The sequence below is a fragment of the Hyla sarda genome, chromosome 10 (genome assembly GCF_029499605.1).
Source record: "Hyla sarda isolate aHylSar1 chromosome 10, aHylSar1.hap1, whole genome shotgun sequence".
Lineage (NCBI taxonomy): Eukaryota > Metazoa > Chordata > Amphibia > Anura > Hylidae > Hyla > Hyla sarda.
In genome coordinates, this window is record NC_079198.1 from 35557120 (window position 1) to 35584417 (window position 27298).

Below are 27298 nucleotides of genomic sequence, written 5' to 3' on the forward strand. Positions count from 1 at the left end.
GGGGGGGGGGGGGGTAGAGGGTTTTTCTGGCTAGAAAACACGGGCCTTGATTATTCAAAAATGTGAGCTAGAAAATTTGGAGTGATTCTCTCTTAACCAATCACATCGCAGCCTTAATATCTTAACTAGATCTGGTAAAGTGAAAGCTGAGCTGCGATTTTTTGCTGTGGGGAGAATCTCTCCAGTTTTAATGGCTCACATATTGATAAATCAGGGCCCTTGCCTGCAATCTACCTCCGAGGTGGGGGAACCTACCCGTTACATGCAAACTCTTACAACAAGCAGCTTCATAGTATTAGTCAAACACAAATTTATACAAAGCATTAGTTACTGTGATAAAGAACAGAAGCCAATGGCTTATTGTTAAGAGAAGTAAAACATACACATTTTTCTCTGACACGGTGTTCGCGATCAGTTCATAGATTTGTGCTCCATTGTCTGACATGGATATAACAAAGAGAGCCTTGTTGTCTGTAGAAGAAAAAGAGAAGACACTATGAAAAGAAGAACCGTGAATGAACTTAGAATAATACAGACACAAACCCACAGTACTCTGCCCTTCTTCAATGTTCCCTTAGAAATAAATGGATCGTGTGCTGTCTACAACACGAACTGAAGCCAGCCAACTGGAGATCGCGGGGGGGGGGGGGGGTCTCAGGTGTTGGACCTCACATGATCAGATACTTATCCCCTATCCTTTGGATAGGGGATAGTTTTTTTTACATGCACAAGAACAAAGGGTGAGAGCAATTCAATGTAGAGCTGGGCAATATGACCAAATATGTGTATCAAGGTATTTTTGTAACTTATGGCGGTTCCACAGTATATAACAGTATTTCTTTCACCGACGTAGGTAAGTTAATTTTCTTTATCTTTTGCAGCCCGGGCATAGGGATACAGCGTACAGCAGTGGTCTCCAACCTGCGGACCTCCAGCTGTTGCAAAACTACAACTCCCAGCATGCTGGGAGTTGTAGTTTTGCAACAGCTGGAGGTCCTTAGGTTGGAGACCACTGGCGTACAGTATAGAGTTCCATCACCGGCGGCCCCCAACAAAGAGGAGGAGGGCAGTGCTTGCCGGCCGCTGGGCAGATAATTAATTCAGGGGGAGCAGAACAGCGCTGGCGGGTCACATATGTTTAGCTCCCCGACGCGGGGACAGCGCTGCGCTGGGCTGATAATTCATTCCCAAGGGGGGAGGGGCCAAACCGGTATTGCGGTATGGGAAAAATTCATATCGTGCAGCCCAAAAATGTCGGTATTCGGTATGAACCGTTATACCGCCCAGCCCTAATTCAATTTCTATTTTGCAAAGTAACAGCCAAGGGCAAGGACTAGGTTGAAGGTACCCTGCTCTCTTCTTTCTCATGACTTGTAGGGGTCCCAGAAGTCGGACTCTAATCATAGTGTCAAGCAATATCCTAGTGACATGCCTTAACATTATTTGAGAGAAATACTTAATTTATCTATATTAAAGAAAAGAAAAAAAAACAAAAAAAATTAAAGAAAAAAATATTTAGTGAGAGTATATCATACCATATGTTACTATATGTTTATCCAATACAGGGACCCCTCAACTTACAATGGCCTCAAGATACAATAGTTTCAACATACAATGGTCTTTTCTGGACCATTGTAACTTGAAACCAGATTCAACATAGAATGCTATGGAATCTGCGAAACGTGTCAAGGGCTGGAAGAACCGACCAATCAGAATGGACATTTCACTGGTAAAACCCCTGTATTCCTAAAGTGCATGCACTGACTGGTGTCTGGTAGCGCCCCCTATAGTACAGGGATGTATTACATGTTCTGTTCTCTTTACCTGGGCCAGGGTTAGCTGCTCCTTCGAACACCAGGTGAGGGTGGCTCCATTTTACTTTTTTTTTTTTTTAGGACACTGTGTATACTGTACAGGACCCTGAAGAAGCTTCTTTCCTCTACATAGACTAGGGTGCCTCCAGCTTTTGCAAAACTACAACTCCCAGCATGCCCGGACAGCCGAAGGTTGTCCGGGCATGCTGGGAGTTGTAGTTTTGCAACAGCTGGAGGCACTTTGGTTGGGAAACACTGAAATAGACAGTGATTTACAGCTCCCAGCAGCTCTTTCTTACCTTTATAAGTAAGGACTTATCTAAGGGCTTTATCTATATTAGTTATCTACTTATTTTTGTTTAAATCTTCACTTTTTCCTATTTTTGGATGATATTTTGGGGCTTCAGAACCAATTACCAGGTTTCCATAGAGTTATGGTCTCAACATACAATGGTTTCAACATACAAGCAGTAAATAGTTGCGCCGAATCCTTTCAAAGCGGCACCTGTTCTTTGCCGCAGCTCTCCACACATCTAACCTATACTAAGGATATATTAAAGGAGTTGTCCTAATGGGAGAACAGCCATAAATTCCATGGAGGAGCCATTTGTACAGAGATAGCGACCAGATCCTGTTCAGTAACACCATCACTACAGGATGGGACTCTCATATAGGTTGACACAGGCACTGATTAGAGATGAGTGAACTTACAGTAAATTCGATTCGTCACGAACTTCTCGGCTCGGCAGTTGATGACTTACCCTGCATAAATTAGTTCAGCTTTCAGGTGCTCCGGTGGGCTGGAAAAGGTGGATACAGTCTTAGGAAAGAGTCTCCTAGGACTGTATCCACCTTTTTCAGCCCACCGGAGCACCTGAAAGCTGAACTAATTTACGCAGGATAAGTCATCAACTGCCGAGCCGAGAAGTTCGTGACGAATCGAATTTACTGTAAGTTCGCTCATCTCTAGCACTGATACACTGGCAGCTATAGGGCTTAAAGTAAAATCAGGAAATTCGATTTAATCGAGTTGCTTAATAGTCCAAGTAACTGCAGATGAAGGCATTAAAGTAGAGTTATGGTGACATTTTAATTCAGACTAAATATAATTTTTAATAGGGGGAAAGAGGTTTAGGTCACCACCAGGCTTTGCAATATGCTCAGTATAGTAAAAGACCCACTAGAATCTGGATTCAAGACATCCACTACAAAATACACTATGATATATAAAATGTCGCATATGTAAAATGAAGCGCTGAAAATCTGTAACACATATGAATATAAATCTGCAGCATATTAGCCGTTTAGCCATTAAACCCAAAGAAAACATTGACTGACCTGTTGCTACCTGTCGGACCAGCACAGTGTTTAACTTGATGACAGGACTGAAGATGTGTTTGCTGTCTGACGTGGTGGCCAGGATCTTACTGTGGCATCTAAGTATCAATTTGTCATCCTGTCTCTGTAGCAAAACCAGAATATCTTCCAACAGCAGCGTGTACAGATCTGTGAATGAGATTTATGTGACTTTATGTCTTCATAATGTTACCGGATAGCCACGGGATGACCTTTAGCGCACCCCAGGAAACAAGATTAAACTATGTAACTGGTCATTCCTGAATGCCAAAATAACAAAATGATAGCGATTCTGGGAAATCACACGAGCGCAGGACTGGTCCACAGATAATAAACAACAGTAATAACATTTAATGACTCTAGTCCAAAGACGTGCTGACCTTGAAGATTGGGGCAAGCAAGGTAAAACTGGAAAATCGGTTCCAAACAATGGCCATTAAAAGGGCTTGCAAAAATAGCGCCATCCTTGCCTAAGGAAATAATAACCTAGCACTCCACTTGCGGTAAAAAATAGAGGTACATTTTTATTCTTGCAATCCAAAAAATGATGTGAGGTTTCAGTCAATAATGACCTTTAGAGATGAGCGAACTTACAGTTAATTCGATTTGTCACGAACTTCTCGGCTCAGCAGTTGATGACTTTTCCTGCATAAATTAGTTCAGCTTTCAGGTGCTCCCGTGGGCTGGAAAAGGTGGATACAGTCCTAGGAGACTCTTTCCTAGGAATGTATCCACCTTTTCCAGCCCACCGGAGCACCTGAAGGCTGAACTAATTTACGCAGGATAAGTCATCAACTGCCGAGCCGAGAAGTTCGTGACGAATCGAATTTACTGTAAGTTCGCTCATCTCTAATGACCTTCCTCAGACCAGATTGCTGCGGAGGAGAAGAGAAATTAAGGAAAAACGGTATCAGATAACCGTGTGGCAGGTAAGTAGGTAGGGCGACTGTAGTCGCCCTACCTACTTACCTGCCACACGGTTATCTGATACCGTTTTTCCTTAATTACTCTTCTCCTCCGCAGCAATCCGGTCTGAGGAAGGTCATTATTGACCGAAACGTCACATAATTTTTTGGATTGCATGAATAAAAATGTACCTCTATTTTTCACCGCAAGTGGAGTACTAGGTTATTATTTCTTTAAGTATTGCACGGATTGGTACCCTAACTGTGCACCCACGCCCTCATAGAGAGTGCCGTATTCTCTATCAATCCTTGCCTAAGGGTTATGTCCAGAATTGCAGCTCCGGTATATTGTAGTAAATGAGGCTGTACTGCAGTACCCCAAACAACCTGAATACTGGTGTGGCGAGGTTTTTGAAAGAAAGCAGCAATGTTTTTCTATGACTGTTTAACCCTTTCCCACAGAGTTTTCCAAAGAGGGTCTCTCCAGCTGTTGCAAAACTACAACTCCCAGCATGCCCGGAAAGTCTTTGGCTGTGCGGGTATGCTGGGAGCTGTTTTGCGACAACTGGAGACACGCTGTCTGAAAAACATTGCTTTAACAGCTCAAAGACTATACCTGGGCCACTGTTTACCAACTAAAGTCTCCATTGCAAATTTCCTTAAATTCAATACTATTCTTTTTGTCAGAATAACAAAAATTTGGACAGAACCCATTATAAGTCAAAGTGGTCCGATATGCCTATAAATGGAAGCCGCAACTTAAACACATGGCTAAAAGAGGGGAGATTTTTGTTTATTTTATTAATTATACACATTGGATAGATCCATCTATAGACTAGTCTCATATATCTATGAAATTCTATTGCATCAAGTTATCACTAGAGCTGATCTTATTGCTAAAATTAGGCTTTATATCTGTCAAAAAGAACAACGGAGGGAGATGTATCACGGAGTTGTTTTGTATGCCAGTTTTAAAGTCACTTTTGTTGCAGTTTTTTTGGTGGACATGCACAAAATGTATAATCCACACTGGGCGACAGTAGCTGCATAGCAGTTTCACCTTTCTCGTCCACATAAGCTACTTTTCCGTGGTGATCTATCCAGTGTAGCAATGGTAAGATTCGTGTATAAAGAAAAAAAAATATTTTCCATTTATTAACCGTGCGTGGTGTGAAAGGGCTTGTCGGCCATCTGCATCTTGGACTCCTGCTGTCTGATTAATAAATGGAAAATAGTCCTGCTACTTGGTGAGTGCCATCTTCATTCTTTATATAAGTATCATTTATTATATGTGTCCACCAAAACTAACAAAATGACTTCACAACAACATTTGTTCACTTCGTAAAACAAGAGTCTAGAGCAGCACTAAAGGTGGTCTGTTTCTGGGTTTTAACAACCACTGCATTAGAATTCAGAAACTGCAAATGATAAATTCAAGGAGTAGTCCAGTATAATAAAATGTATCCCCTATGTGCACGTGTCAGCTCGTGGGGGGGGGGGGTCCCGGCTCTTTGCATGAATGGAGGGTGTCCACTGCGGCACAAAGATGTGCTCGACAAGCCCCCTCCATGCATTTCTACAGGAGAGCTGGAGATTCCTGAATGCTGTATCTGGAGCTCCCCCATAGAGATACATGGAGGGGGTGTGTCGGTAATATCTTGGTGTGGTGGTCGACACGCCTCTATTTATGATGAGAGCGGGGTGTCAGGCGGGAGATCACAGGGGTCCCAGCAGTCTGACCTCATGCGGATAGGGGACAAGTTCTGTTATACCTCTTTAATGACCACTGTATGTAAAGTGGCCTACATAGACAAAAGAAAGAAAATAAAAATAAAACATGCAAATTAGACCAGTTAGTGTAAAAAATAAATAAATAAAAGTTTTAGGAATCACCCCCCCCAATGTGCTTTAGTTGTAACCAATGACTATCATTTAGAACAATGGTACTACACATTGCAAAGAATAAAAACTTATTAACATTACCAAAGATTTAGTCAAACTGGACTTACCGATTATCTTGTCTCTATTCACCTTCCAAGCCAAAGGCCCTTCGTGAGACATTTTCCTCTTTGTTAAATCCAGACTCTGCCCAAGACAAATGATAGAATTGAAAGGGATATATTGTATGACAAATTATATTATATATATATATATATATATATATATATATATATATTTATTTTTTTTAATTGACAGGATGATTTATCATACTACAATACGGGTAAAAAGCATTATTTGTAGACCCATACATAACCAATAAAGGGCAAATCTAAAATTTGTTTTCATAATCGTGTAGTTCATATCCCAATAGCAATTTTGTGTTAGGCCATAGCAAAGAGTGCGCTGTAAGTATGGCTCTCCTGTCCGATCGTACTTCTCTGTACTCTCTTCTGTTTGATAGCACTCCTCTGTGCACTCTCCTGTCTGATAGGACTCCTCTGTACACTCTCCTGTCTGATAGCACTCCTCTGTGCACTCTCCTGTCTGATAGCACTCCTCTGTACTCTCTCCTGTCTGATAGCACTGCTCTGTGCTCTCTCCTGTCTGATAGTACTCCTCTGTGCTTTCTCCTATCTGATAGTACTCCTCAGTGCTCTCTCCTGTCTGATAGCACTCCTCAGTTCTCTCTCCTGTCTGATAGCACTCCTCTGTGCTCTCTCCTGTCTGATAGCACTCCTCTGTGCTCTCTCTTGTCTGATAGCACTCCTCTGTACTCACTCCTGTCTGATAGGACTCTTCTGTACTCTCTCCTGTCTGATAGGACTCTTCTGTACTCTCTCCTGTCTGATAGTACTCCTCTGTGCTCTCTCCTGTGCCGACAGTGCCCATTTAAAACATACTCAAGAAGCAGAACTTGTCAATGGCTCAGAGGGGTACTATATGTTCTGTATTACTCTTTACCTGTGCCATGAATAGCTGCTTCTTTGGACACCAGGTGAGGGCGGTTCCATTTTACTTTTTTGGGACATCGCGTGTACTGTACAGGACCTTGAAGAATCTCCTGGCCTCTACATAGACAGTGATTTACAGCTCCCAGTAGATCTTTCTTTTATATGTAAGGCTTTGCTTTATCTTTATTAGTTATCTACTTATTTTCCTTTTTTCTTCACTTTTTCCTACTTCGAAATCAAATTATCAGGTTCTTATAGAGTTATGGTCTCAACGTACTATGGTTTCAACCTACAATGTTCGGCCCAGAATCAATAATTATTGTAACTTGAGGGAACAATGTAATTGGTATTTTTTATATTTTGCTAAACTAACTCCAAAAGCCCTGATAACCAATTGTGCTAGCCCCATGACCATGAAAGCTGCCCTGTCACCTTTATTGCAGCTGGCTGTATTTATGATCATTATCTTGATGAATGACATTTCTTGCTGAAAACAAATAGTTGCTGGCTGAATTCACCTAGAGGCTTTGAATGTCGCCAGATTCCCTCCATCAATCTCCTATCAAAGTCATACAAGGTATATTGCTGTTCAGACAAGAGCTCATTCTCTGTATCCCCAGAACTCAGGTTTATTCTAAGTATTCTCATAAAACATATAATGAAATTCCACTTATGGATCAGCATATGTAAAATTTGGGACCTTCACAGCATTCATATTTTGTGTGAACACTGGGAAGAGGATTGTGCACTAAAAAGCTGCAGCAATTTACAGAATAATATATGTTAAGGGCACGTACAGGATCAACTGCATATTTTTTGCAGATAATTTTGCTACCCATTAAAGTTAAAGGGGTTATCCTGGAAAAAACATTTTTTTTATATATCAACTGGCTCCAGAAAGTTAAACAGATCTGTAAATTACTTCTATTAAAAAATCTTAATCCTTTCAGTACTTATTAGCTTCTGAAGTTAAGGTTGTTCTTTTCGGTCTAAGTACTCTCTGATGACACGTGTCTCGGGAAATACCCAGTTTAGAAGCAAATTCCCATAGCAAACCTCTTCAAAACTGGGCGGTTCCCGAGACGCGTGTCATCAGAGAGCACTTAGCCAGAAAAGAACAACCTTAACTTCAGAAGCTCATAAGTACTGAAAGGATTAAGATTTTTTAATAGAAGTAATTTACAAATCTGTTTAACTTTCTGGAGCCAGTTGATATATATATATATATATAAAAAAGTTTTTTCCTGGATAACCCCTTTAACTAAAATATGCAGCAGATCCTTTATGTGTGAACATACCCTAAGGGAGTTTTAAAAACATCATCCTGATGTAGCAGAAAATAAAATGCATAAAAGCGAGGGCATGCTGCAGATTATCTAATTCACAACATGCCAATTGTGCTGCAACCCCACCACACACACTTATTTCATCCCTTACAATGCAAAGGATGAAGCCAGTGGTAAATTGGCACCAAAATCCACAGCAAAGTTTTGCATGTGTTAAATGATGTGCAAAATCCTCAGAGCAAAGGGGGGAATTGATCAGCTGGTAAGTACCTGCAAAATTACAGTGTGCAGTGTGTAACTTGAGCCCAAATCATCTAGGTTTGCATTACTTTTATGTTACATGCCCTCACTTTGTCATTATTTTGTTCTGTGCTTCCAGGGGGAGTAGTAGGCAGTCAAACAGGTTGGACCGTGGAAAACTTTCTGGCACCAGTTAATTTAAAAAAAAAAAAAAAGTTTTCCACGGTAGTACCCCTTTAACGACGCAGGACGTAAATGGACGTCCTGGTGATGTGGTACTTAACGCACCAGGACGTACATTTACGTCCTGAGCATAACCGCGGGCATCGGAGCGATGCCGGCATCATGCGCGGCAGGTCCCGGCTGTGGATCGCAGCCAGGGACCCGCCGGTAATGGCCATTAACCCCTCAGATGCCGTGATCAATACAGATCACGGCATCTGCAGCATCGCAGTCACTTAACAGGATGATCGGATCGCTAGCAGCGCTGCCGCGGCGATCCGATCATCCTGCACGGCAGACGGAGGTCCCCTCACCTGCCTCCGCTGTCTTCCGGGAGTCTTCTGCTCTGATCTGCCTTCCCACAGACCAGAGAAGAAGATGACCGATAATGCTGATCAGTGCTATGACCAATACATAGCACTGAACAGGATTAGCAATCGAATGGTTGCTATAAATAGTCCCCTATGGGGACTATAAGAGTGTAAAAATAAAAGTAAAAAAAGTTTAAAAAAATTTGAAAAACCCCCTCCCCCAATAAAAACGTAAATTGTCCCATTTTCCCTATTTTACCCCCACAAAGTGTAAAAAAAACTATTTTATATACATATTTGGTATCGCCGCGTGCGTAAATATCCGAACTATTAAAATAAAATGTAAATGATCCCGTACGGTGAACGGCGTGAACGTAAAAAAAAAAAGTCCAAAATAGCTGCTTTTTTTCCCAAAAGAATGATTGCAAAAAAATTCATAAAAAATGTAATTAAAGTTTTGTATAAGCAAATATGGTATTAATAAAAAGTACAGATCACGGCGCAAAAAATGAGCCCTCATACCACCGCTTATACGGAAAAATGAAAAAGTTATAGGTCTTCAAAATAGGGGGATTTTAAACGTACTAATTTGGTTAAAAAGTTTGCGATTTTTTTAAGCGCAACAGTAATAGAAAAGTGTATAAACATGGGTATCATTTTAATCGTATTGACCCTGAGAATAAAAAACACATTTTTACCATAAATTGTACAGCGTGAAAACAAAACCTTCCAAAATTTGCAAAATTGCGGTTTTCTTTTTAATTTCCCCAGACAAATAGTATTTTTTTGGTTGCGCCATACATTTTATGGTAAAGTGAGTGATGGCATTACAACGGACAACTGGTCGCACAAAAAAACAAGCCCTCATACTAGTCTGTGGATGAAAATATTAAAGAGTTAGGATTTTTTGAAGGGGAGGAGGAAAAAACGAAAGTGTAAAAATAAAATTGTCTGAGTTTAAGGTCCAAATGGGCTGAGTCCTTAAGGGGTTAAAGGATGGTAATTTTGTGCTGCAAGACGAAAATAAAAACACACATTTGCACAGCATTGGGCATACAATCTGTGCTTGTGATAAATTCTCCCCAAAGAGTCAATGGCATGTTTTTATTTTTATTGCAGATTGAACTATATTTATCCATTGTTTTTGCTTCATGCAGTTATCCAGTAGGCTATTGATGGTTCTAGGGCTACATTTACTTCTGCATCACAGGTTCCATTGCAGATTCTTCTGAAGTAGTTGTGCTCGGCAATCAACAACACTATTGAAGGCATATACAGTGATCCCTCAACTTACAATCGCTTCAACATACAATGGTCTTTTCTGGACCATTGTAAGTTGAAACCAGACTCAACATACAATGCTATGGAATCTTCAAAATGTGTCAATGGCTGGAAGAACCGACCAATCAGAATGGGCATTCAATGGTAAAACCCCTGTATTACTGAAGAACATGCACTGACTGGTGTCTGGTAGCGCCCCATACAGTACAGGGAGGTACTACGTGTTCTGTACTACTTTGAAAGGGGTACTCTGGTGGAAAAAAAAATTTTTTTTCTTTTTTAAATCAACTGGCGCCAGAAAGTTAAACATATTTGTAAATTACTTCTTTAAAAAAAATATTAATCCTTCCAGTTCTTATTAGCTACTGAATGCTACAGAGGAAATTCCTTTCTTTTTGGAACACTGGCGACATGACCACAGTGCTCTCTGCTGAGATCTCTGTCCATTTTAGCAACCGTGCATAGCAGATGTATGCTAAGGGCAGCATGGTGGCTTAGTGGTTAGCACTGCTGCCTTGCAGTGCTGGGGACTTGGGTTCAAATCCAACTGAGGACAACAATAAATAAATAAAGACTTATTATTATTATTATTATTATTATAATAACGTCAGCAGAGAGCAGTGTGTTCGTGATGTCATCAGAGAGCATTCCAAAAAGAAAATAATTTCCTCTGTAGTATTCAGCAGCTAATAAATACAGGAAGGATTAAGATTTTTTTAATAGAAGTAATTTACAAATATGTTCAACTTTCTGGCACCAGTTGATTTAAAAAAGAAAAAAAAAATTTGTTTTTCCACCGGAGTACCCCTTTAACCTATGCCAAGGTTAGCTGCTCCTTTTGAACCAAGTAAGGGCGGCTCCATTTTACTTTTTTAGGACATTGCGTGTACTGTACAGGACCCTGAAGCTGTAAATCACTAATTCAGTGTTTCCCAACGAGGGTGCCTCCAGCTGTTGCAAAACTACAAATCCCAGCATGCCCGGACAGCCAAAGGCTGCCCGGGCATGCTGGGAGTTGTAGTTTTGCAAAAGCTGGAGCCACCATGGTTGGGAAACACTGAATTAGTGATTTACAGCTCCCAGCAGATCTTTAATACTTTTATATGTAAGGACTTGATTTATCTATATTAGTTATCTACTTATTTTTCTTTAATCCTCACTTATTTTCCTATTTTTGGATGATATTTTAGTGGCTTCAGAACCAATTACCAGGTTCCCATAGAGTTATGGTCTCAACATACAATGGTCATCCTGGAACCAATTAATATTGTAACTTGAGGGACTACTGTATATGTAAACAGCTGCTGCACTGCGGACCCCATCCACTGACTGTAGGGTAGTAGGATAACAAACAAAAGCATGTTTTTGTTGGAGGCGCTGCTGTAATTTACTTTGTTACCACAAAAACATTTAAGGTAAACGATTTATTGGAGTCACTCAGAATGGGGGGAGACAACGGGGGAGATTCATCAAAACGAGTGAAGATGAAAAGTCCACCAGTTGCCCATTGCAGCCAATCAGATCGCTTCTTTCATTTTTGAAAAGGCCTCTGAAAAATAAAAAAGCGATTTTACTGGTTGCTATGGGCAACTGGTTAAGTTTTCCTCAGCACAGGTTCTTGATAAATCTCCCCCAATGTGTTTCGGCATACACATGCGCCTTCTTTTGGTCCATAGAAAACAATACATATATAATAATATGTACAAATATTGTATAATATTTTATACAGTGCTTTTATATAGACGTGAGGAAGGCGCAAAAAAAGTGCCGAAACGTATTGTCCCAGCCTTAAAAATAGAAAAAAAAAATGCCAGCAGCCCCTTCAACAAAGACATGGGGGTAGATTTATCAAAACTTGCGGCGAGGAAGAGTGGTGCAGTTGCCTATAGCAACCAATCAGATCTCTTAAATTTTTTAGAGGCCGTTTGAAAAATATAGATGTAAACTGATTGGTTCCTATGGGCAGCTGCACCACACCAAATTTTGATAAATCTCCCCCATGCCTTTTTTTCTGGTTTCCTATTGGCTCTGTGATAAACACACTTAAAAGTCATAAAACCATAAAAGTCAAAGGATCCAGCACGTCCAATGTTTTCTTTGTTCTAATTCAATGATAGACCAAAATAATGGAAAAAATAAAAGGCGTGAACCTAGCCTTATTCTTACTGTGGTAGCTTGGGGGGGTGTAAGGTGAATAGGGTGAATAGGGTGTAGATGTGTAGTGATGAAAGGGTGTTGCATTAAAGGGGTACTCCGGTGCTTACACATCTTATCCCCTATCCAAAGGATAGGGGATAAGATGCCTGATCGCGGGAGTCCCGCCGCTGGAGACGCCCGCGATCATGCACGCGGCACCCCGTTTGTAATCAGTGCCCGGAGCGTGTTCGCTCTGGGACTGATTACGGTCCATAGCAGAGTCGGCGGCGTGTGACGTCACGTTCCGCCCCTAAATGTAAGCCTACGGGAGGGGGCGTGATAGCTGTCACGCCCCCTCCCGTAGGATATCCCGTAGAATTTTTTTTTATTTGACTATGCTACAGGGGCTTTAAAGTTAGTGTAGTTCATAATATAGTGTCTGTACCTGTTTGTGATGGTTTTCTCACAATTCTTATGTGTTTTTCACCCCAATATTTATTTTTACCAGCATACAATATGACTGCTGTCTCGGATTTTTCCCAGGTTGCAATGCGGTCGAGACCTGACTCACTAGTCAGCTGATTACAGGGAGCCTGTCTGCTTCAATGGGTGGAGGGATCAATCTGCAACTAATGCAACAGCTGTAGGCACCCTGATTGAAGACCACAGGTCTGCAGCTCATTTATGTTTCAATGGGTGGGGTGGCTGATGTGTGGGAAGGAGGAAAATGGGATTTGTAGGCAAACAAGAAAACTGAAAACAGGAAATACAAGTTCACAGAAAGTCACAGTGTTCTGGTAATCTCACAGCATAGCCATTCAGCCCAAGACAAGCGCAGATCCTTCCTAAGCATGGTCATTACTGTCTGCCAGGTATGTACTAAAATCACCTTATGCTGGAGAACCCCTTTAATGGAGATTTTATGCAGGATGAAATCAGCAAACAGTCTATACAGAGGACCGGTACTTAGGCTCCTCACAGGTTGGTTGGGACCTTGTAGGGAATAATCTTTGAGGCTTGTTTTATGCGGCTCCACTGAATTTAGGGGTTTGATTTAGGTTCAGTAGTCACGTAGGATTTTAGCAGAGAGTTGGATAAACTCACGGTTAGCAAGATGCTGAAGAGATAGACTTCAGGCCTAGATTTGTCTTGTAGGTATGCACGGAGCTGTGTTCTCTCTGTTACTCCAGAACCCAAGAGAGATGATTGGAAACAGCGTCCTTATATGGCAAGGGGCAGGCTCAAAGCTTATTGGATCCCCAAACCTGTCAGTCCTATTACAAAGGATTGTGGTACATCAGGTGGCACAACCAAGTGACCTGGGAGGTCCTTAACCTTAGCAACACATTTACTGTAGATCACATGACCTAAGGTCCTGGAAGTAACCTTTATAAAATAAAATATATATAATATACACATTAAAGAAGGAAGAGGTGACTAGGGGTTATCCCATTAAGAGACTCCTATCAGGACGAAGGAACTCTGACTATGGGGACTTCCGACACAAGGTACAGGACCATGTCCGGGACATCACATTACAATGTGGTTTACAGTAAATAAAGATCATACAAATACAAATCATACTAAACTACATATCCCTTAAGTCCATGATATTCAAGGTTGTGCTCTACTACAGTAAAATATTCTCTGTATATTCTAGTTATAGTTCCTATAATTGCATTTATAGCAATTTCCAAATTCAGAATCTAACATAAGAGCAGCACTTTAGACCTTTCCCATGGTTCTGGTATTTATGCTATAGAAATGTGACAGGCTCCATTAGAGTCATTTGAAGGTGGATCTATCATAGCTGCCACAAGTCTGAAAAGAACAGCGCCTAACACTTTACTTTTCCCGGTTTATGTAAGCGAGGACGTGCAGTATGATGTATAGCTAGAATTTGCATACATCCCGGATAATTTTTCTTAAACAATAAACATCTCCCTAATCTACATGCTCCTATAACTCATAATCCTGTGTAGGAAAAGTGCCCCATGTACCCAGCTCCAGCTTTATTTACCTTTCTAGCAATAAGTGACTTGGTAAAACATCTTTACTATAAATTTTGCCTTTGTCAGGCTTCTGAACTGCTCTGCTGGATATGGCAAACATGAATTTGGAAATGAACGATTTCATTATCTGTCACAGGTCTTGTACTATAGTATACACCACGGAACCATTACATTCGCATCAATATGAATACGGTTCCCTGCAATGAATATTAAGATTGCTAACGCACATTAATGAAGCAGATGTTTGCATATTTAGCTCAGAAAATGCAATTAATCATCTCTACATGCGACAGAACTAACAAGCTACTTCAGGATTGCATCGTACCATTTACTGTGGATGTAGCGTGCTGCAACGGGATTCTAGTTTAGCTGCGATGCCTGGAAAATGGCATCTTGTGAGGGTGAACTAGTCATTCGGAAAATATAAAGCTATATATGTATACACACAATATAGTAGATACATGGTTAATAGTTTAACTTTATTTGCCTTTCTCTTGAACCGCTAATTGGGTCCAGAAATCCTGTAGTACATGTGACATGCTATAGTAGTTTCTTTGTGCAATGATCCTTCCATTGTACAAAATGTAACCTTAGGGGGACATCCTAGTTTGCTTACTATAAAATAAAGAAGTACTGGAAGGTGGTGTATAGAAGACACACACACACACACACACACACACAGTTTGTGTTCTGTCTAGGGTACTGTATATACTCGAGTATAAGCAGAGTTTTTCAGCACAATTTTTCGTGCTGAAAATGCCCCCCTCGGCTTATACTCGAGTGAACTCTCCGCCTGTCAATCCCTTCATCAGGGGTCTTCAACCTGCGGACCTCCAGATGTTGCAAAACTACAACTCCCAGCATGCCCATCAGCTGTCCGGGCATGCTGGGAGTTGTAGTTTTGAAACCTCTGGAGGTCCGCAGGTTGAAGACCACGGCAGCCTTCGTCATCATCCAGCCCCCCCCCCCCCCTTTTTGTTTTGTACTCACCTACCCTCAGCGGGTAGTTAGGGTGAGCTGGTCCGGGCCATCTATGCTGCAGGGACCATCCGGTGGAGAGGATTAGTCGTTGCGGGCTGTCCATTTTCACTGGGGGGGGGGGGGGGGGGTCCTCTTCTCCGCGCTTCTGGCCCAGCCTAGGGCTAGTGATGTTGCCTTGACGACGACGCACAGGGACGTTCATGCGCAACGTCCCTGGGTGTAGTCGTTAAGGCAACGTCACTACTCCTGGGCCAGGCCCGAAGCGTGGAGAAGAGGCCACCCCCCGGTGAAAATGGACAGCCCGCAACGACTAATCCTCCCCACCAGACGGTTCCTGCACAGGATTTAAACAAACATTGACACGAGACATGGTATTGTAATACCTTTATTTGTCTTTTGAAGCACTTTTTGTATATTTAAAGGGGTTATCCAGGAAAAACTTTTTTTTATATATAAACTGGCTCCAGAAAGTTAGACAGAAAAGAACAACCTAAACTTCAGAAGCTCATAAGTACTGAAAGGATTAAGATTTTTTTATAGAAGTAATTTACAAATCTGTTTAAGTGCTCTCTGATGACACGTGTCTCGGGAACCGCCCAGTTTAGAAGAGGTTTGCTATGGGAATTTGCTTCTAAACTGGGCGTTTCCCGTGACACGTGTCATCAGAGAGCACTTAGACAGAAAAGAATAACCTTAATTTCAGAAGCTCATAAGTACTGAAAGGATTAAGATTTTTTAATAGAAGTAATTTACAAATCTGTTTAACTTTCTGGAACCAGTTGATATATAAAAAAAAGTTTTTTCCCTGAATACCCCTTTAACCACTCTTTATAAAGACAGAATAATAAATAGGGAGATTGCAAGAACTGTTACTGTATTTCTTTGAAACTGACTAAGGCTGCATTCACATCTCGTTTTGTACATACGGGCGCCGGATCCGACTGGGGGAGGGGGAAACCGGGTGCTCCCGTACCCCAGCCGGATCAGCCGTAAGTCCATTTACTTTAATGAGTCAAACGGTGACTTCGGTCGGCTCAGTTTTGACCCGGATCTAAAACTGTAGTATACTACGGTTTGAGGTCCGGTCAGAAAACCGCATACGGGTCAAAACTGAGCCGACCGAAGTCACCGTTTGACTCCGGTCGGCTACGGGCGGCTCATTAAAGTAAATGGACTTACGGCTGATCCGGCTGGGGTATGGGAGCGCCCGGTTTTCCCCTCCCCCAGCCGGATCCGGCACCCGTATGTACAAAACGACATGTGAATGCAGCCAAAGGTCCCTTTCACACTGTCCGTATGTTCCGGCAAATTCGGTCATCAAAGTCCCTTTTTTTTTTTTTTGCAGTTTGCCGGCCGTAATTTTGCTGGAGCATATTGGCAAATAACGGGTCCTGATGGACCCCATTGTATTCAATAGCTGCCATGATTTTTGGAGAGAAAAGCTGGAGAAAAAGACGGTGCAAGCACTATTTTTTTCTCCGGCTTTTCTCAATCCTAGAATAACGGGCTTCACATTGCCGGAGACATCCGCCAGTGTGAACGTAGCCTAAGAATTCTGCATAGTTTATTAAAGTTTCTTTGCCCGTGGACTTTATAAGTATGGCTAATAAGAATGTGGTGGAAGTCACTGGTACACAACATAATTACTCTTCTCAGATGACCATTTCATATGCTGTAATAGAAACTAAAAAAAATCAGACAAAACAGTCCTCTAAGGCAGTGGTCTTTCGTCAACATGCAGACCACCAGATGTTGCAAAACTACAACTCACAGCATGCCCGGACAGCCAACGGCTGTCCGGGCATGCTGGGAGTTGTAGTTTTGCAACATCTGGTGGTCCGCAGGTTGAAGACCACTGCTCTAAAGGATACTTTACCACAATATTCAATATAGATACAATTTATTAAACAATACTGAGTAGGTCCGGAGTGGATCTGTACCTGTACCAACCCTCCATTCCTATTCTTATATCTGTCCAGATCCACTGTTACTTGAATTACACCAAGTGCATTAACACAGTAGCACTTACAGTCTCCGGCACTTACAGCGCTGCCGAGCATTGCAGAGTGTTAATACAAGAGGAATAAACATTCTGTCCCCAACGCAGCTGAGTGTTTGTTTTGTACCAACTATATAGCAGGACTATCACATGAACAACTAATACTGCCGAACGTTAATGTCTGCAGTATCTGAATAAGAAACGGCCATCTTTGATTTCAGTGGGTCGGCAATCTACACCTCCAGCGCTGCAGAAACGCTGATCCTCACAAACCTGATCCCACATATGCCCACAATTTACTTTGTCCTATGCGCAGAAGTTGGTGGTACATTATATATTACATTTTACACACAACCTCTCAGCCTACCACAAGGGCCCTGTGGTCAGGAGGGTGGTTTTTTTACATACATTTTTTTAATGTATTTTATTCTATATTGTATTGATTCTGAATAGGGATCCACTCTGGACCTACTCAGTACTGTTTAGTAAATTGTATCAATATTGAATAATGTGGCAAAGTTTTCTTTAGAGCGTTCGAAGACTGTATTGTCTGTAATTTTTAAGTTTCTACAAATTTGGGCATTGTCGCCTTTTGACAGTTAACCTCAAGCTTTTTCAGTTGTGAGCTGCACGAAATATTTCATAAAATTTTTAGCACATATGCTATAATAGTCTGATCCCAACTCTGGGATCTGCACCTACATTAAGACACCCCCCCCCCCTCCCCCGTATGTGCTGTATCCGGTATGCAAAATGCAGCAGAGCTGCAAATCGAATTTACTGTAAGTTCGCTCATTTCTACATAGGACCATGAACTACACTGGAGGAGGAGCATAGGACCATGAACTACACTGGAGGAGGAGCATAGGACCATGAACTACACTGGAGGAGGAGCATAGGACCATGAACTACACTGGAGGAGGAGCATAGGACCATGAACTACACTGGAGGAGGAGCATAGGACCATGAACTACACTGGAGGAGGAGCATAGGACCATGAACTACACTGGAGGAGGAGCATAGGACCATGAACTACACTGGAGGAGGAGCATAGGACCATGAACTACACTGGAGGAGGAGCATAGGACCATGAACTACACTGGAGGAGGAGCATAGGACCATGAACTACACTGGAGGAGGAGCATAGGACCATGAACTACACTGGAGGAGGACCATAGGACCATGAACTACACCGTTTCCATAACTTCTAACTAAGTTGTGTAGCTGTTTCCAGTCTGACCCCAGTGTTCTCTGCTGCCACCGCTGTCTGTGTCAGGAACTTTCCATAGCAGAGGAGGTTTGCTATGGGGATTTGCTCCTACTCTGCATTGTCACACGTTGTCGCCATTCATTTCCAACACATTTGAGGTCTCCCCCCCAATCTACAGTGTTAAGGTTACCACCAATGAGACCCCAGTTTATTTCATTAATGGGACAAATTCTAACGAGAAGATGAAATTACCAGATACGGAGCCTCACAGCATTTTACATCTTATCAAAAAGGTATTATACAAAGTCCAAAAGGCCCAGCACACGCACACAGTGCTTTAAATGGGGTTGCCTGCAGTGAATATTAAGAGGTCTCATTCATTGAAGCAGATGGCTGCAGACTCGTCCTCGAAAACGCAATTAATCTTCTCTGCATTGCTGGATTTTTGAAGGCAGAAATAATCCAGGACATGGGTTAATTAGCATATTACATTCCCAATCACTTCCCAGAGGTGCTAGGTATCGATGGATCACATAGTGGGGTTAAGCTTAATCTTTACTTTAACACTTACACTGCTTTCTTGGCATAATCAGGTTATTCTCATTTGCACTCAAACATGTGTATAGGATCTTATGTGGAGAACCGCATGGATTACACGGCACACTAGAGCGTTTCACTCCTCACAATGACCTAGGTTATCGTTACTACAATGCAAAACACCCCTGAGAAATCTCTTAAAGGGGAAGTCCTCATAGAATACATTTTTTGTTAAATCCCCCAAAATCTATATTTTATTAAACAAGTATGAATTTGAAAATGCTCCTGTGTTTAGATACTGCTGTTACATACATGATTTCCTCAGAGAGCATGGATCACTATAGGATGAGTGTTTCTAGTGCTCTGATTCTTATTGGATGGACTGTACAATAATAGGAAGCACTCTGCTGCTTATGTAAAAGAGGATCCCGCTAGTGGCATTGAGCTACTAAGCATGTGTGACCCCCAGAACTGGCACGTGATCTGAACATCCTGAGATGGAATCAAACAGAACAGTAGGGGGTGTCATAATAAGCATGTAACCCCTTAAGGCAGGAGTTTCCAAACATTGTGTCTCCAGCTGTTGCAAAACTACAACTCCCAGCATGCCTGGACAGCCTTCGACTGTCCGGGCATGCTGAGAGTTGTAGTTTTGCAATAGCTGGTGGCACACTGTTTGAAAAACACTACCTAAAGTGCCCAGCCAAGTTTTGGCCGTGAAGAAGTATCCTCTAAGAAAATGTACCAAAGGATAGGGGATACGTTTTTGGATTGCAGGGGGGTCCGAGCGCGGTGAACCCCGCGATCTCCTGTTTGGAGCCCCAGTTCTCCTTCACAGAGGCACGGCGCGACCCCCACCCGAAGCGGGTTCCACCACCCCCGCCCGAAGCTCTATGGGAGAGCCGAAAATTGCCGAACGGCTCTCCCATAGAGCTATATGGAGGGGGCGTGGCCTCACCTTGTTTCGAGCTGGGATCACGCCGTAGTGCTGTGAAGAAGAATCGGGGCTCCAAACAGGAGATCGCGTGGGGCCCCAGCGCTCGGACCCCCCGCAATCCAAAACCTATCCCCTATCTTACATGATACTTCTCTCCTTTAAACTGTACCTGTCACAAAAAAAAAAAATTTGATCTCATGGGGTCTGAGTTTTCAAACCTCGACTGATTGTTAGAATGGGGAGCGGGGAGAAAAGTGCACCAAGAAAAACTCATAGGCTTAGGCCCCTTTCACACCGCCGTTGTGACCGGCAGGCAGCGGACGTCCGGAAAGAAGGGGAGAATAGCGAGAGAAAAATTAGTGCTTGCAACGTCTTTTTCTCCTGCTACCCCCGCTACAAATACATTGGCGCCCGACAGACCCCATTATAGTGAATGGGATCCATCAGGACCCATTGTTGCACGTTGTTCTCCGTCCCAATAACGGACGTATATGACAAAAATAAAATTAATTAATTAAAAAGTAGAGCCTAACGGCCGTTTTCGGTTTGGGGCACAACGGCAGTGTAAAAGTAGCCTTACATTGCAAGTTTATCGCGCTTAGCGCCCTCTTCCCCCAGCTAGTTCTAGCTATTGGTAGAGGTTTGAACACCTGACTAATCAAAACATTTGACATGTCTCTACAACTTAAAGGAAGAGTGCCCATTTAAGAATGCATCGTCAGTGATTTTTTACTGGAGGACTTGAATTTTTTTGGCAGCATTTTGGAGTATATATAATGTACTAAATAGCCAACCATCCCTTAGTTATCTCACTCTATGCCTAATGGCAGGCCCTCTGCATGTACAATTTATATTATTATTTTTTTTTCCCCATAATTAAACACATTTTTTTATTTATTCGATTATTAATTGTTACTTTAACACATCGTAATGTATTATAGCTGAGGGGCAATCTAATCCCGTCAATAGAGCAAGATGTCCGCTGTAAAATACCTGCAAGTAATGGCATGGACACAGCTCCTGTGTTTGCACCATCAACAAGCTGTAATAGTACATTATTTAGGTGGACAACTCCTCACTGTGCTGTTCTAACACTGCGTAGGGCAGAAATGATGTTAAAGGGGTACTCCAACGCTCAGACATCTTATCCAAAGGATAGGGTATAAGATGCCTGATTGTGGGGGTCCCGCCACTGGGGACCCCCGTGATCTTCCACGCCACACCCCGTTAGAATCAGTCCCTGGAGCATGTCACGCCCCTCCAATAGACTTGCATTGAGGGTGTGGAGCGTTACGTCACACGGGGGCGAAGCCGTGACGTCACTATGCTCCGTCCTCAAGGTCGAGATGGACTCAGCCTGAGGACCTCCAGCGGTTCCAGAACCTGCTAAAGGTGGGTGCTGCATGGTAGATCCCGGGGGTCCCAAACGGCGGGACCCCCGCGATCTGACATCTTATCCCCTATCCTTTGGATAGGGGATAAGCTGTCTAGGGGCGGAGTACCCCTTTAAAGACGTTTTCTTGAAAATTTACATGATGGCCTATCGTAAGGAAACACCCAGCATCCTCATTACTCAGCCGATCGACAGAGCTGAGGCTCTGGCATATATACAAAATGAATGGAACTAGAAGCAGATGAACTACACAATGAGTGATTTGCTTCTGGCCCCATTCATTTTGAATACATGTTAAAACCGCAGCTCGACTGATTTGCAAGGGGTGCTGGGTATCAAAATCCTTTCCATCAACCACAGATGACCTAGCCTAGGAAAGGCCATCAATGTAAAAGTTTCAAAAAACTCTATTAAGGACCTAGTCTTTTAGGTCTTCAAGGGGTACTCCGCTGCTCAACGTTTGGAACAAACTGTTCCGAATGCTGGAGCCAGCGCCAGGAGCTTGTGACGTCATAGCCCCGGGAGCTCATGATGTCTTACCCCTGCCCCCTCATGAGGTCACGCCCTGCCCCCTCAATGCAAGTCTATTGGAGGGGGCGTGACGGCTGTCACGTCACCTCCTATAGACTTGCATTGAGGGGGTGGGGCGTGACATCATGAGGGGGCTATGACGTCACGAGCTCCCGGCGCCGACTCCAGCGTTCGGAACAGTTTGTTCCAAACACTGAGAAGCGGAAAAAGTGACAGTTTTTTGCATATTCGCATTCTGAGAATTATGATGTTTTACCGTCTATGTTGATGTAGCTGTATAAAGACACAAGTGGGATTTTTCAATGACGTCCTTTTAGTGGTTGATGATTACATTACACCTATCGGCTGACCAAAAGAACCTGTGTGTTCACATAATCAAAGCGCCATTTAATTCTGCACGGGGTGAGAGACCAACTCTGCCTGCGCAGTAAATTTACAGTGTGATGTGATATCTGGGTTGAATACATCAGTTACCGGCATATTGTCTAGTTTACAGATGTCTATATATATATATATATATATATATATACACTATATCAACTAAAGGCAGTAAAAATGTTATGGACTATGCTGAAATAAGTTCTCTGCATTCCTGCAGCATATTATTGGGTTGCTCTGGCAGCTGAAGGCAGGCATACCAATAATAATGATAAAAGTACATTAAAGGGGTTGCCCACCTTTTAACATGTTTATTTCTAAAGCACTGCAGTGATTATAATAGGAGATTTACTCATACATCGGCCACATACTGCAGCCCTGTTCTCTCTAGTAATAAAGCTCTGCTGGCCCCCACCCCCTCTGTTCCCCATTTCTGTATGTGGCTGGACCACTCATTTGTCCATACCTGACTGCCTATGGAGATGCATATCACTGTATCTCCTTTATCGCAATACACAGCGCTCATGCTCCACTTACTCCTCTGTAGACAACCATGTATGCATACAGGGTCAATGTATCAGTAAGTCACCTACAATATATCAGTAAGTCACTTTTTATATTCACTGCAGTGCTTTATATAAAAAAATTAAATAAAAAAACATGTTAAAAAGGTGGCCATCCCCTTTAAGGAATTACTATTTAGGCAATCATCTCACATTCTCTAGCAAAGTATCAAAATTGATTGTCATGTTTAAAACTTGATTAATTATGAACACTTTTTAACCCTTTCATGACCAAGGGTAATAGTTGAAGTGCTGTTTATATATCCAATACAAGGTGCTCATAGAGCTCCATGCACCAGAATCTAATGCAGTTACCATGCCAATTAGTCTCTGGCATTCCCAGTGATCTCCGGTATTGTGAGCACGCCAAGTAGTGTGCAGAACTATAACTCTATGGCCTTTTAGTGTAACATCACTGGAGTTATAAACAGGGTGCCGAAACATAAAAGCTGAAGTCCGTAAGTGGTAAAGAGTATGTTGCCTCTCTATAATAGGGAAGTAAAGGGAGATCTAGAAGCTGATAAGTTGAGATCTACTTACCCTTAGCTCATCGATCATTGGGTACTCCCCTGGTTTCAGGTAGGACAGATCAAGTCTTCGCTGGTAGTCTTCGAGCCTCTGAAATCAGATACAAATATTTGGTGACAATGCCCCTTTAATTATCTTCTCTGTGACTAATTTAAAAAAAATGGATTTTTGTGTTACTCATTACTAGTGTCACCCGTAAATCCCTTTTCTCGCTAAGTTTATTGGGGTACACTGGAGGCTGTGGGTATAGGCTGCTACTACTAGGAAGCAACACTAATCAAAATAAAAAGCTTTAGCTCCTCCCACACAGGCTATCCACCACCTGCAGACACTGAGCTTACTAGATTGTAGTAGTAGGAGAAAGTGGAAAAGCCAACACAGACAGTAAAAAGCAAACCCAGAACAAGACTCTGTACAGACCAGAATGGAACAGAAGAGAAGCTCAACCAGAAACCCAAAAATAATTGGGTGGGAGCTGTATAGTAGAAGGTACACTGAACACACAGGGTCACCTGCTATGGACAATAAGCAAAAACTGATTGTCTCAGTGTCTGGCGGGGGGTGGGGGGTTGAGGTACAGCCTGTGCCGGACATTGCCCATTTTCTTTCCTTTGTGTAATGTCTTCTAGTGGCAGCAGCCTATACCACAGTTTCCTGTGTTCCCCAATGATATGAGCAAGAAAATTGTTTAGCTTATTTGTAAGCAGTAAGTCTCATTAAAGCACAGATTTTTTTTTTTAGAACAGATTATATTGTGCAATGTTCTTATATAGAACTCCCCCATCAACTCTTCACAGCAAGACAAAAATGTTTTACAGTCAGCTTTACATAGTTAGAAATTTGAATGCACAGTGAAATCACTAATCCTTATCCAATAATCCCACCCGCTCATTCTGATCACTGTCAGCGGTCTAAGTTCAGCAGCGCAAACACATGGCCCTGTCGGCATGTAAAGGATCCACATAAAAAGCTCTTGTTTGGATACAAACTACTGTCTATAATGGACTTAAATTATCCTCACTTATCTATAGGATATTAATGGAATAAACATTTCATTAAAACTATAAACAGATGTGGAGAAATACAATAGCTTACATCTGACTTTCAACCACTGCCCACAGAATACAGAAGCTGCTTACAGTGGGCTGTATTGTGTGAACAGAGTAATGGCTCAGACCCAGTTTACATCTGGGTCACACTGGTCACTGGCAGTTGTCTTTGGTGGCCGCAACATTTTTGGCTGACAGATTTGGTCAGTTAACTGGTAATCAGATTAAAGGGCCAATACAGTCATTACTTTCAATAATGGACCTCCTGGAAGGAGCTGGGATAACCTACGGCAGATTGTTGACTCTTTTAGGGTAGGGTCACACGTAACGTATCCGCAGCGTATTTTACACTGCAGATCCACTGGTGACCTGACCCATTTTGTGCCTCCAGCTGTTACCACCCCTGTTCCCCCGCCTCGTTCTGCCCCTGGCCTGCTCTTGGCGGCAATCCACCGCTACGGAAAGCCACACAGAGGGCCTGCGAGTGCACTCTGACATCGCGGAGCAGCAACGATGTCTGAGTACACTGCACATGGCCTCAACTCAGACACAGCGATGTCAGAGTGTACTCGGCGACTCGCCGGCTCCGTGTGGCTGCTCGCAGCAGCGGATTGCCGCTTCGAGCAGGCCAGGGGCGGAGCTAGACGGGGGAATGGGGGTGGCAACCGCTGGAGGCACAAAATGGGTCGGGTCCCCGGCAGATCTACAGCGTAAAATACAAAACTACTGTTACAAAACTACAACTCCCAGCATGCCCAAACAGCAGTTTGCTGTCTTAGCATTCTGAGATTTGTAGTTTTGCAACATCTGGAGGGCTACAGTTTAGAGACCACTGTCAGTGATCTCCAGCCTGAACCCCTCTAAATCTTGCAAAACTACAACTCCCAGCATTCAGGAACAGCAAAAGGCTGTCTCAGCATGCTGGGAGTTGTACTTGCGTACCTCCAGCTGTTGCATAACTACATCTCCCAGCATTCCCTTTGGCAATCAGTACATGCTGAGAGTTACATAGTTAGTATGGTTGAAAAAAGACATACGTCCATCAAGTCCAACCAGGGTATTGAAGGGAAGGGTGTAAGGGGATAAGGGAAAGGGATGTAGTTTTATAATTCTGCATAAGCATTAATGTTATTTTGTTCCAGGAATGTATCTAACCCTGTTTTAAAGCTGTTAATTGTTCCTGCTGTGACCAGTTCCTGAGGTAGACCGTTCCATAAATTCACAGTCCTCACGGTAAAGAAGGCGTGTCGCCCCTTTAGACTAAACCTTTTCTTCTCCAGACGGAGGGAGTGCCCCCTCGTCCTTTGGGGGGATTTAACCTGGAACAGTTTTTCTCCATATTTTTTGTATGGGCCATTTATATACTTATATACGTTTATCATATCCCCCCTTAAACGTCTCTTCTCAAGACTAAACAATTGTAACTCCTTTAATCGCTCCTCATAGCTAAGATGTTCCGTGCCCCATATTAGTTTAGTCGCGCGTCTCTGCACCCTTTCCAACTCCGCAGTGTCCCTTTTATGAACAGGCGACCAAAACTGAACAGCACATTCCAGGTGAGGCCGTACCAATGCTTTATAAAGGGGGAGTATTATGTCCCTGTCCCTTGAGTTGTAGTTCTGCAACAGCTGGAGGCACACTGGTTGGGAAATACAGAGTTAGGTAATAGAACCTATTACCTAACTCAGTATTTTCCAACCAGTGAGCCTCCAGCTGTTGCAAAACTACAACTCCCAGCATGCACGTTCTGTCAGTGCATGCTGGGAGTTGTAGTTTTGCGCCCCCCTCCCATGTGAATGTACAGGTTACATTCACACTGGCGGCGGATTACAGTGAGTTCCCCACTTCAAGTTTGAGCTGCGGCAAATTTTCTGCCGCAGCTCGAACTCCTAGCGGGAGACTCAGTGTAATCCGCCGTCCGTGTGAATGTAGCCTAAAAACACTACACTACACTACCACAAAATAAAGAGTAAAACACTACATATACACACATACACTGCCCACCCCCTTCCCCCCCAATAAAAATGAAAAACGTATCCTACAGCAGTGTTTCCAAAACGGAGCCTCCAGCTGTTGCAAAACAAAAACTCCCAGCATTTCTGGACAGCCATTGACTGTCCAAGCATGCTGGGAGTTTTGAAACAGCTGGAGGCACCCTGTTTGGGAATCACTGGCTTAGAATACCCCTATGTCCACCCCTATGCAAATCCCTAATTTAGGCCTCAAATGCGCATGGCACTCTCACTTTGGAGCCCTGTCGTATTTCAAGGCAACAGTTTAGGGCCACATATGGGGTATCGCCGTACTCGGGAGAAATTGCCTAACAAATTTTGGGGGGCTTTTTCTCCTTTTACCCCTTATGAAAAGGTGAAGTTGGGGTCTACACCAGCATGTTAGTGTAAAAAAAAAAAAACATTTTTGTACACTAACATACTGGTGTTGCCCCATACTTTTAAATTTCACAAGCGGTAAAAGAAAAAAAGCCCCCAAATTTTGTAACGTAATTTCTCCTGAGTACGGAGATACCCCATATGTGGGCGCAAAGTGCTCTGCGGGCGCACAACAAGGCTCAGAAGGGAGAGTGCACCATGTACATTTGAGGTCTAAATTGGTGTGACTGATTTTACAGCGGTTCTGACATAAGCGCAAAACAATAAATACCCACATGTGACCCCATTTTGGAAACTATACCCCTCACGGAATGTAACAAGGGGTATAGTGAGCATTTACACCCCACA

General features: G+C 42.8%; 1 protein-coding gene across 9 annotated transcripts in view; it reads right to left on the bottom strand.

The window, feature by feature from the left end:
• ARHGEF12 (Rho guanine nucleotide exchange factor 12) overlaps nucleotides 1-27298 on the bottom strand; it is a 213876-nt gene that overhangs the window by 26894 nt on the left and 159684 nt on the right. For all 9 annotated transcript variants that reach the window (XM_056541899.1, XM_056541904.1, XM_056541903.1 and 6 more), the window contains 4 exons: nucleotides 23524-23601; nucleotides 6085-6160; nucleotides 3153-3320; nucleotides 384-471 (listed from right to left, as the gene is read on the bottom strand). In XM_056541899.1, coding sequence (XP_056397874.1) covers nucleotides 384-471; nucleotides 3153-3320; nucleotides 6085-6160; nucleotides 23524-23601 — 410 coding nt within the window. The remainder of the gene's footprint in view (nucleotides 1-383; nucleotides 472-3152; nucleotides 3321-6084; nucleotides 6161-23523; nucleotides 23602-27298) is intronic.